The following is a 12,500-nucleotide window of genomic DNA, read 5'->3' as shown; positions in this document are numbered from 1 at the left end:
AGGACATACATCATTCTAGAAATAGCGCAAGAAACAAAACATTTCAATGTCATGTTGTTCAACTTTTGTCTTTACATTTCTAGAGTAAACCTGATACGAGTCGCGCCATCTGTCTGTAATGTGAAGTCCCGGCTCCGTACCTCTCAAATAATTTACCTTTAAGAAGTAAACATCAAAAAATTAGTCTTCCTTGGTTGAGAAATTTTTTCTCTTTGTTTAAATTCATTTGTAGTTATATTACCAATCCAACTACACCGAATGATGTGAACTTTGCTTGCGACGAACTTCGCAAAACTTCGTTTCGAAGTTCACAATTTGATTGACAATTACGTAATGAAATTGCCAAGTTCGTAGCGGTCTTTGGGAATTTCAAACGAACTTCGAAAACCGTTTGTCAAAAGTTTTGTGAAACGCACTGTAACACAGTTCGATGTACAAAACGATGTCGGCGTTTTTGAATTGGTTGACGTGTTTTGATTTTATACCATGCTCTGTCTAAACACTACTTTCAACTTTGATGGAAGATTACAAATGTAAAAACGCAATATAGCAAATTCAGGTAAAAATTTATATCAAAATCGATTGCTTCAAAAAAGTTCAGAAAAAATTTAAAATCCCTCTTAAACCTCTAGAATAGGACTACCTGTTTTTGGTTTAACAGCCTAACGTAACGTTTCAAACAAAATAATTATGTTTTGGATTCAAAACTACATTCAAGGAACATTAAGATGATGTTCATTTCATTCTCGTAGCATAAATACTAGCGAAATAAGAACGTTTTAAGAAACTGACACCTCGAACCTGTGACGAGACCTTAAGAAAGGATGATGGCTGCAGCAGCGAAAATGTCACTTCAAAATATAAAGGAAAGAAAAAGGAACCTTATTTAAGTGTCTAGTAGTTCTAGCACTGGAGCACTAATTGGGGACACTGTAAACAGAAATTAACAATTGACACAAATCATCATGTGAAGTGCTTGTTTTCAACCCCATATGAACCATGTGAGCGTTAGCCCTGCTAATGGAAATAGGCCCACACAAGGACAGAGAAAAACTCTGATCAGGGTGGGAATTGAACCCACGACCTTCAGGTTCGATCACCACTGCTCTACCGACTGAGCTAGAAGATCAGACGGGGGTAAGCCGTGGGAACTGAAGATGTTATAGTCACGGCAATGAACATGTACAAACGTAACCCTTCCTGGACTGGTGTCAGAGGTTTGAAGTAAAGAAAAAGAATGAACGATGTGCTCACGTCGTCGTCAAAACGTTGTTTCGCAGAGTACGACCATTTTTCTTTTTATTTGTTATAAGGATCAAAGTTGAATCTTCTTATTCTTCGGGCTCGATTTTCGTGCGCATGCGTCAGGTTCCTTTATCATTCAAATATTCTTTTGGTTGTGGCATTCCAAGTAGCTAGGCCTCGATTGTGGAGGTATCAGTTGTTCACCTGGCGAATTTAAGTCTTAGAAACGACTTATCCAGGCCTGGTAACTTTCATTTTTTCTTGTAAAAAAAATCGATTAGTAAAACATAAATAAGCTTTTCCTTGCCTTATATTTTAACCAACGGTCAATCGGCTTACCATTTTTCTCACCTTGTTCGCAGAGCCCGGAAATCAAAATTAAAATTAGGAAATCAAAATCGGCATACGGAACTAGAGGAATGAGAAGGGAAAGCACTTCCCCTCCCCCTCCCCCCTCCGTCCCTTCCAGGGACGCAATCTATTGTGGCCCAGTTACTTTCCCGGGAATTAACCAAGCAAATTTCTGTTTTTCAACTTTGGTGTCATTTTTTTCAGACCCAAGATTGTCGTAGGTATTGTTATCCTTTTACTGTTGGTTGGTTTGGGAGTATTCCTCGTTTGGTATTTCACACCAGAAGACGAAAGCGCAGACAAAAGCGCAGACAAAAGCGCAGACGAAAGCGCAGGGGGGCCATACCACAAGCATGCAGTTGCTACCGACACGAAGATGTGTTCAGATATTGGAAACGATACCCTTAATGCCGGTGGCTCGGCCGTGGATGCAGCGATCGCTGCCATGTTTTGCCTTGGAGTCATAAACATGCACTCTTCCGGAATCGGTGGCGGTGGAGTAATGCTGATCTACAACCGTTCCGCAAGAGAAGCAAGCGTGATTGACTTTAGAGAGACCGCGCCGGCAACTGTGGCTAACTTTACACCTAACGCTACTGGAGTCGAGGAATCTAGATTTGGTTTGTACAAATCCTTTAAAAGCACCACTTTTAGAACTACAATCGCTTTAACAAATTCTTGGACAACTTCAATAACACTCCCAAAAATCGCTTCGATTAATGTTTAAAGGTGTACCTGATATTTTATAATTCTTCTCCTAGCGGCCTTCCATGTGCTTCCCCTACACCACCCCACGCAATGTTGAAACCAACTCCTGCTTTCCAGATCCTTTCCGGGTTTCAAATGAACATTGAAAGGGAAAGGGGTGGGATGCGTTGCCTGTGAAACCGCTCATACATTATTGACTTCATTGTCCCAAGAATTTTGTCTAGGACTAAAGTTGTCAATGCTGTTTTAAATTGAATGCCTAAAGTAATTTTGAGATTTCTTATTTTTGCACGACTCAACTTGAAGGTCGGATGAAAGATCTTGTGCTGTATTCTAACTTCTATCTCGCACCGGTTACTTTACTGTCACTTACAGCGGGCTGCATATATTCCGTTTGCGTTCTGATTGGCTCGTTTGATCGTCGTAGGTTGTCGGTCGGTTATCGGTTGTCGATCATCGTCATTGGTTGTGATTGGCCAATTTTAATTACACTGGTTTTGGTAAATATCCTTGGCTTGCACCTGACGTCATTGGCGGCCATGTTGGCATACTGAACAATAGCAAAAAAGTCTTTTGAGAATTTGGCTCTGTTATTAGGGACTTAAACCAGGACAACTGCAACGTCAACAAAAACGTCACTCCAAAATATAACTTAGCGCTGTCGAAAGTGTTTCGCGATTATTTCGTTTTGTTCACCAGTTTTAAAATACGGGCGGACTATCCTATAACTGTAACGATTTTAAAGCAAATGAAAGGTTCATTGTTATATGCTCACATTGTCGTCAAAACCTAAGGTTTGGTGGAGGGTGTGAATGGGGTTAACCGACTAGCGACAAAGGGCTGGAAAATATTACTGACTACCGACAAAACTAGACCCTCCGTGAGGGTACACTGGGTTGCCTGTGGTACGTGCAGTGTTCCAGGCAATCTTTTTCAAGTTGGTGGGTCATTAAGACCATTTATTACATGGCTTGTGTTTGTAGCCGATATAACGCACGCTCTGATTGGCTAATTGTGACTGAATTGTAGAGCATTATGAAGTCATTAAGGGGTCACCCAGAAGTCATACCAGCAGAGGCCCTTTGGCTCACAGGTCCTCACACGTTCGTACGACGAAACAGATCCTTTTCTGAGGTTAAAAACCTGGCAACCGGCCTATTAATTTTAACTCTCTTTGCTACTTTCCCAACCGCGAGAAAACCGCGGTAAATTACCCATCGCCAAAAAATGTTTTTTTTCTCAAAAAATATTTAAAGTTAAGGGGAAAAAATACATCATTTTAAAGCTAAGAAAATACGCTTTCCAACAGCATATAACTTATTTACAGACAACTGAAACATTTTATAAAAGCGAAAGTTGAACGAAAAAATTTAAGAAAAATAACAGTAAAATATGTTTTCCAGGCAAAAGTTGGTCATTTTAGCGTTGATTACGAATTTTTGGATGCAAAACTAAGAATTTCTGCAATTTATCTGCTTTCTTGGACATAAATTCGACCGAAAACTTATAAGGCACGAATATTTTTAGATTTTTAGTAATAATCGGATTAGCGATCAATGCGTAATGTGATAAAAGTGTCAAATTTGCGACCCGTTGCTAACGGCAACGGAAGCGATCGCATTACGAATAATTAACCTCTGTTTGCCAAAAACCACCCAAATAACCGATTTTTCCGACGGAAAATTCATCCCAGAGGATAAAACAATTCACTGGACATGTAATCAAGGTAAATAAGTTCGAGCGAAAGCGAAAGCAAGCGAATATTTTGAGGGAAAACACAATTATGTAAGATCAGAGGAGCCGGAACATGTGAAGACACGCAATTGCATCGCTACGAAAATAATCTTACCTTTTCAGCGATTTTAACGCTTGAAATTCCATCCCATCCACCTGGTCTAGTCTTTGAATTCACTATTACCGCTGCCCTACGAATCTTCAGTGTTCTACATAACAGCACACTTGGTAAAAGACGGCTCGACAGGAGACAGATTGTTGTCGAAGGCCATTGTCTTGTTCAGTATCCAATTGACTTGCCATTATTGAGCTTCGTAAGGGTATATTTTGTCCAAAGATCCACTAAAACGCCATTCGCGTTACATGACTTTCGACGCCATTGCCGGTTAAGGTAATCGTTCTACTGTGTCCACCAGAGAAATCTACGCATTTCCCACTACCCTCTCGATCCTAAGAAAATACGCGCACAAGGCTCTATGCACAAAGACACCTCTTAGCAGGGGAGTGACAGGCAAGACTTTTACCGACACGGAAAATAAAAAAAAAATAATAAAACAGAAAAATCTACCAAATTTCCAACTGGCCATACGGCAACCCAGTAAAAATCTTCGCACTAGTGGTAGCAATAAATTGGATTAACCAGGAAGTTAAAGAAATATTGTTGCCTTACCAAATAAACTTCATTTTACCCTACAATGGCAAAATCATTTGTCAGAGAATTCCTGTCTCCTACCGTATCACATTTCAACGCACGTATGCAAATTTGTTAACTCATTTTTACCGACAGGTCTCAAAAACCGCTGATTGGCTAAGGTTGCCTTTCAAGGACGCGTTCGCAAGACGGTAACACTGACTTATTGTTCACTGGCGAAAAACATGGCTGCCATTGGGTGTTTATCCGATCTCCGTTGATAAAAAAAAGACCTTTTTCAGGCCAGTAAAACGGACGAATGTTTTGACTGCATAGTGCGCTTTTATGCCAGCGAGATTCTCTTTTTAGTTGTGGGCCACCGTACTTTTTAGCCAACAGTGCTACGAGGGAAATTTCTTTCACAATTTCAAGATCAACGCGAGTCCAGGTTGCTGTGACAGTGTTTAAGTGGAAATTCGTTTGTGGAGCTTACCGACTAATGGAAAACCATCTTGATTTCAATTCATGCGTTTATCTTTTAAAAAGTGGAGCAAAAAAGATATCACTAAATTTCCAAATGGTTTTTCTCTTCCGACTAAATATTTAGACGTTGTTTCCGCGGGGGCCCGCATCTAGAAGAAAAGATTTTTGCATTTTTTTTCAAAATTAGGTTGTTAAAATTGCCATTCAAGTGGTCCACAGAGGCAAATTTATTAAGACGGAGGAAAAAAAAAAGAAATGCATGACGTCCCTGAAAAGTTAGAAATGTATTTCAGTCGTTCAAAGATAAATTTTAAAGTGAATTTAGCACCAATGTCATACATAACATGCCATATAAGCACCTCATATTGGGTACACTAGAAGGAAACCTTTTAGTTGCAATTATATTTTGCTGTAGTCATTTCAAGCAAATGCCAATCGTTTGCTTCCCTCCAAATTATAGAAATAAACATAGATTAGGTTAACTCTGAATAGCCAAAACAACAATACCGGTATTCCAAGTTGAAAATTTGATTCAGAAATCCAGCTCACTAGCAGGGGGGATTTTACTGTAACAAAATATTACTACAGCTAATAATACACTTTCAACACATTGTAGTGGGTTAATGTGACAACAAAAATAATTAATCAAGAATTGGTTTTATCTTCCAGCAATAAAACAGCAGGAGGATATAAAATTAGGTATCTTCAAAGTTTAGAAAACTTGTTGAAGGTGATTCAGTGCTATTATCCAAAACAAATTTCATGCTGGCCTACTAAATACTTCCAGTGCAATAAATTATTTAACCTCTCTTTGTGGACTCTGGTTGCAACACAGTGGTTTCAATAATTTAAATCCCCTTCCATTAGATTTAACTTTTAAAAAACTTCATAACTTCATATTTATGTAATACTTGTTCAAATTCATCGAGCAAAAGCATACAAAGCTACTTTTGAAAGGGGCATAATCCCATGTTGGAGTTTTCTGGAGAAGGCTTTCACAGAAATAACTGCTGTTACCTTTCCATATGGAAAAAATATTTCAACATTAAGTGCAATAAATTTTTAGCAATTGCTTTAAAGAATACTAATCATTCCTACCATTTCCAAGAATGAATAAATTAAAGTTGAATGCAGTAAGTGTAAGAAGTAAAAAAAAGTGGCATATTTTTTCAAACTGTAATCTATTTCAGATTCTTGATTTAGTCCCTGGATAGTATTAAACAATGGTGGTAAAGTAAACAAACTGTCCCAAGGGGAGCTCCTTTACAAAAATGACAGGGGTTCTTTTTGTTCTATTTTAGAGAAAAATTGTGGATTTGTACTGCTTATGATGCTGAGACCAAACAGCTGGCGGAGTTGCTGCAGTACATTTAAGGCTATCAATCTGAAAAATGACTGGAACTGTAAGACAATTTGGTACACGAGCAAATAACTTTTACTTATGAATAATTCATAAGTAAAAGTTATTTGCCAGTCATTTGTCACTTTAGACCTGGTTCCTCTCAGGGGACAGATTTTTTTAGCCTACTTCCACAAAACAAGGTTCTGTTACCTTTAAGGGTTGTTTTTAAAAAAAATCCAGTAAGTGGCCTGTCATTTTTATAGGGAAAACCCCTCCTGAGCAAGCTGCATCCTCATGTTTGGATTCCCATTGATTTAATGTTATAGGAAAATTGGTTCTACATTATATACTCAAATACCATTATAGTCTTTATAGTTTACTCCTCGAGCCACCAGCTTCAACTTTGATACTTTGTTCTAAAAGCCAAAGCAACGCAAAGCAAAGCATGGTGGAGGTGATGATTAATCACTTGTTTTGGTTCAAATGAAGAAAAAGAAAGTCAAACTAACAATAGCACTTTAACCCTTTCACCCCTAAACCGGCCATACTTAGCATTTTACTCTGTCTAACACCAGACGATTTTACTTGTCAATGGGGAATCCCCAGGAGTCAATGGGTTAATCACTCACTAAAAAATGTCCCAATAAAATATTATGTTCCACTAACGACCAAAACTGTACTAATAATTTGAATTACAGCTAAGGTCTGTCAAATTTCCATCTGAGTTACCTGACAGCTCTTACAGTACTTCTCAACATAAAGAAAATAAATTCTGTGGACTTAAACATTCCCAAATAGAAATGTTATATATTCCAAATATTGTTACGTAAACTCTTCAAGATTTACCTGCTTCAGGAACTTCAAATCAATGAATATTTGGAATAATTTTCCTGGACTCCTGCAAACTATGTGCACTTTTTAATGGTTTGCCCTTTAAAAGTAACACTCAGAAATAATAATGCAAATACAACTGAGGCTGTTTTGCCTTATCTACAAGACAAGACAACAATATCCTTTATTCAAACACAATCAATATAAAAGCAATAATACGTGCTTGTGGGGTCATGTGCTAACTATAATAAAGATACACTACAGGAAATAAAAGCTTAAAACTAACTATGTGATAGACATAGGATATCTACACATAAGGGATAAGAAAAATAATCAATTGCTATCCAAAGATCATATTTGCAAATACACCAAAAGGTAACGGTTGATTGACAAGTTCCTTGTGCAAAATGGTAGAGCATGTTTGAAGTCCATCAGTACCAAGATGAGAAGTTATGATAAAAACTCTAAACATAATTTTTATCAAAATTATTTTACTGCCATCAAACCCAATGAGACCTTATGCATGGGACACTGTTTCTAGCTGCAGCTCCAAATCACATAATATATTAATAAATTTTGCCATCTAAGAAAAGAGCAAACATGTGGGGTGTAACCAAAAAAAGTCCAAGGCAATAATTCTTCCTTTAAGCCTTTTAAGGAAAAACTATCCACTGTCAACCATTCTTGACTCATAACAGACTCCTTGATCCACCAACACATGACCGTCCCCCCAAAACCAAAACTACGTCATTACTGCTTCCAGAAAACAACAGTCTAAAAACAAAGATTTGCAAAACAGTCACGAACCTGAATCTATAGAGATCTATATACATCTGTACCTACACTTCTGTTCTTCCAAACATTATTTTAACTAACATGGATATTGATTTTGATTTTAAACTCAAATTAATTGCAAATCCATAACTTGGTAACTACTTGAACGCAAGGATCGTTGAGTTGTAACTGCTAAAAAGTACAATAACTTAAACATTCACCAGAAAAGGGAATATAAATGACCTTAAAATCGAACTTAAGACGAATCCAGTTTATTTTCACATTAAAAGAGAGCAGCGTACAAAGATAAATGGACGATATTAAAGCATTGTTTAACGTGAAATTACAATCATGATTGAGCTATAACGCTAGACGAACGTTAAGCGGAAAAACAAAATTGTAAATTATTACTCACGAATTAGTTTGCGAAGTCATCTTTTGCACACGATCCGACTTAGTCTCGTCACTCTCCATTATATAAACTTCATGCAGTCGCTCCTTTCGGTTTAAATCCACAACAACACCTTTAGGAAGTGTTTTCTCAAGACCATTGGAACGAAAAAAAAGTCATTTTTGATATTTTCTTGTGAAAAAAGCAACGTAAACGTAGTCCACATCTCAAGCTTAACAAACCATGGGCAGCTTTAACAAACGAGAAAAACAGAGTCCGGTTCATCTTCCACTAGCAGCGAACATTTACACGAGAAGGAACCAGATAAGGGACAATATCTTTTGGATAACAACCGCCGATCTCTCTAAACTTCGTACAGAGGTAAACTAGAAATGTCGAAGGCGCAACTCAACCTATTATTAAAATTTGAACAAATGTACGAGCGGCCTGGTGAGAGGTTAAAGTACGTGGGGAAATCTCATTTGTCGTCCGCCATTTTGAAACATTGATGGCGGGAAATAATTGAGCATGCTCAGTGGTTTTTAAGACCAGTCATTTTTACCACGTCCTGATTCCTGCGAATTTTTTTTTCTTTCAAATATCAACAAAAATATTATTTCTCGTCGAGCGTTCCATCTTTTATGTTCAAATAACTGCTAAAAATAAAGATTTTTTAACGATCTCTCCGTGGATACTTTTTTCATAATTTAATATTCTGTCAAAATCTGTGAAAACACAAAAATAGCAACGCACGCAACAAATTTAGTCGCATTTACCGCTTCGTCGAATTTCCATGCTTGACACAGGAACTTTTAGTTATTGTGAAAATCTTTCTGTATTCGTTAGCAATCACCCTTTGAGAGAAATCGACCGGTCTGCGAATATTTTGAGTTTTTTTACAATGGGATGTCAAAAGGCCAAGCGGATGTTATGCATAATCGGGCGATCAAGTTGCGCGTGTGATCCGTTGTAAATATTTTTTCACAAAATGTTCCCGAATCGTCAAGTATCACCACAGAAGACAAGGACATCATTCTAAAAGCTTATTCTACGGAAAAAGTTGGTTCTAGAGGTAATTTTGAGAGTGACGGCAGACGGTAAATACAAACTCACAAGGCATGGTATATTTGATTAAGTTAACAGAACAGAAAGACGCCAACCTCATTTTGACACGAAAATGCTTTACTATTGCCATAAAAACTATTCAGTTACGCTCGCATATTACAAAACATGATGAATTCATTAAGGCCACCTTTTCCAGCGAAATATTTTTTGAAACAAACAACATATTTGCTATTAGAGGCAATCTTTCTTTCAAAAAATTCTTGGCTGTCAAATTTCATATTATTTTTACCTGAAGACTGTGCAGAGAACAGAGATCACTGATCCACTTAAGGTGTTCGATTCCTTCTCTGTCTTTGTTGAACCCATAAGTTACCAGAGAATTTTCCATTTGAAAAATATTTGAAAAAATACAAACTAGGTTACACTGGTGGTTTAAAAGATGACATATTACAATAAAAAATGTTCCCAACGTTTCGGTCACAAACACGGACCTTCTTCAGGGAAAGTGAAAGAAAAAAAGCACACAAAAGCACAGATATAGGCAAGAGTCTTGCGAGTTAGACGTTGATTAAAAATTCGTGATAAGTGTCATTTTTTCTTGTTTGCGAGGGTCAAGTGTAAATACTCCTTGGGGAGTAACGCCCCGTCATCTCGGTTGAGAGGGTCTCTCGCCACTTTGATGCCGTGGTTTTCCAAAACTCTCTTTATTGGCTCAGAGGTCCCGCTGGCATTCAAACCCTATCAAACAATGAGCCAGATGTTTCCCAAACCGAAAGACCAAATAGACAAAGAAGAAACTCGTGGCCCTGTTTACGACATTCCTTGCGCTGATTGTAGCAAGAGCTACGTCGGCGAAACGCAAAGAAAATTCTCAACAAGAAAAGGCGAGCACCAGAAGGCTGTCGCACGGAGACAATGCAAAAAATCAGCACTTGCAGACCACGTGACAAATACCAATCACGATATCGCATGGGATGAGGCCACAATTCTCAGGACTAATAGTAATTGGCACCAAAGGAAGATTTTGGAAGCTTGGGAGATTAATTGCGCGAGAGACCCGCTCAACCGAGATGACGGGGCGTTACTCCCCAAGGAGTATTTGCACTTGACCCTTGCAAACAAAAAGAAAAAATGACACTTACCTCGAATTTTTAATCAACGTCTAAGACGCAAGACTCTTGCTTATATCTGTGCTTTTGTGTGGTTTTTTTCTTTCACTTCCCCTGAAGAAGATCCGTGTTCGCGACCGAAACGTTGGGAACATTTTTTATTGTAATATATTATCTTTTAAACCACCAGTGTAACCTAGTTTGTATTTTTTCAAATATTTTTTAAATGTGCTCACCTGGTGACAAACCCAGTTTTAATACATTTTCCATTTGGTTTCAGTGTTCTACATAACAGCACACTTGTGAAAACATCAGAAATAGAGCTGACTTCGATTTCGGCTCGACGGGCGATAGTTGTTGTCGAAGTCCATTACTCCTCGCTTTTATGATTTTCACCCCCTGTCTTATTTATCCAAGTGAAGTTCCATTCTTGAGCTCCATACGGGTATATTTTGTTTAAAGATGCACTAAAACGCCATCCGCGTTACCACGACTTTCGACGCCATTGCAGGTTTAATAATTAAACGTTTTCCTGTGTGCACCAGGGAAATCTACGTATTACCCCAGCCCCCTCAAACCTAGCAAAGTACGCAGAGAAGACTCTATGCACAAAGACACTACTTAGCAGGGGAGTGACAGGCAAGACTTTTCCCGACACGGAAAAAAAAAATTAACAAAACGACGAAATCAAACACAGATTCCGACTGGGTTTGCCATACTGGCAACCCAGTAACGAGGGAAAAATTACCGACTAGCGACAAAAAAATTAACTGGGATTTACCGACAACCGACAAAGGTCGAAAATTTTAACCGACAACCAACATGTGGACCCCCCCATTCAGACCCTCTTGGTGATTTCACGTTGTTGTTTTGTGAAATACAGCAAAAAATGCACGGAAAGTCGTGCAGCACGAGTATTTTTCCTTTTTTAACCAATCATATTCTTGCTTTGTGGCGTTGCCGTAGCCGTCGTGCTCGCTTAAGCCTGGTTTTCACTAGCGACGCAAGCATATAAGCACAAGCAACACACGCAGGCGCATTTACTTGTTGTTAATTAGTGTCTATTAATCGAACAAAAGGCTGTAATAAACAACAAGCTACTGGGTTTGCGTATGCTTCTTGTGCTTATGCTTGCGCTCGTGTCGCTAGTGAAAAACCAGGCTTTAAACTACCAAGTATGCAAAACGTGAGCTACATTTTACTTTTGTTTTGTACACCAACAAGGCCGTCAAACCACGAGGAGATATATTCTTTCGACGGTAATCGGGGATGCACTAGTTCGGATGCTCTACCACTGAGCTATAGGAGATGTTCGGAAAAATCAGAATGCTCCTTTGCAGGAGTCGAACTTACGATCTTCCGATTACTAGTTCGGATGCTCTACCACTGAACTATAGGGGATGATCGGAAAAGGCCGAGTGCTTCTTTGCAGGAGTCAAACCTACCCCCTCTTTCATCCCAGTGCGATAACTAAGTCCCAAACCTAACTGAAAAAAAGAAAATCGCAAACAATTTAAATTTAGTTTGATTTGTGAACACCTTCATAAACAACAATGAAATGTTGTTAAGGTACAAAGTAAAATTTATAAATATTTAAGAAAAGTAGGTACCTTTTGGGGCAGGGTTTGAGATGTGATGTGACTCCTAACCAATTATTTTACCTACCTTTTTGTTGATGGCGTTTGACATATTCCTTGTTGCTTATTCGTTGCCTGTTCGCTTTACGGAAATATACATATTTACTCTCTTTTCAGCGGAATCTCATAATTGTAGAAGCAGAGATTTTTTTTAGAACAAAAGTACTTTCTGTTGATTCAATCTTGAGCCTTGTTGGTA

General features: G+C 38.3%; 1 protein-coding gene and 1 long non-coding RNA gene across 2 annotated transcripts in view; both read left to right on the top strand.

Annotated features, from left to right (window-relative positions):
- The window catches only part of LOC138045539 (uncharacterized), a 90,129-nt gene that overhangs the window by 13,235 nt on the left and 64,394 nt on the right, over positions 1-12,500 (top strand). The gene's annotated exons all lie outside the window — the stretch shown is intronic.
- Positions 1-12,500, top strand: part of LOC138045538 (glutathione hydrolase 1 proenzyme-like) — a 32,414-nt gene that overhangs the window by 1,420 nt on the left and 18,494 nt on the right. The window contains exon 2 of the mRNA XM_068892078.1: positions 1,801-2,216. Within this exon, the coding sequence (XP_068748179.1) occupies positions 1,801-2,216 (416 nt within the window). The remainder of the gene's footprint in view (positions 1-1,800; positions 2,217-12,500) is intronic.

This window comes from Montipora capricornis, chromosome 4 (assembly GCF_036669925.1).
Source record: "Montipora capricornis isolate CH-2021 chromosome 4, ASM3666992v2, whole genome shotgun sequence".
Taxonomy (NCBI): Eukaryota; Metazoa; Cnidaria; class Anthozoa; order Scleractinia; family Acroporidae; genus Montipora; species Montipora capricornis.
This window is presented reverse-complemented; position numbering and strand designations above follow the sequence as displayed.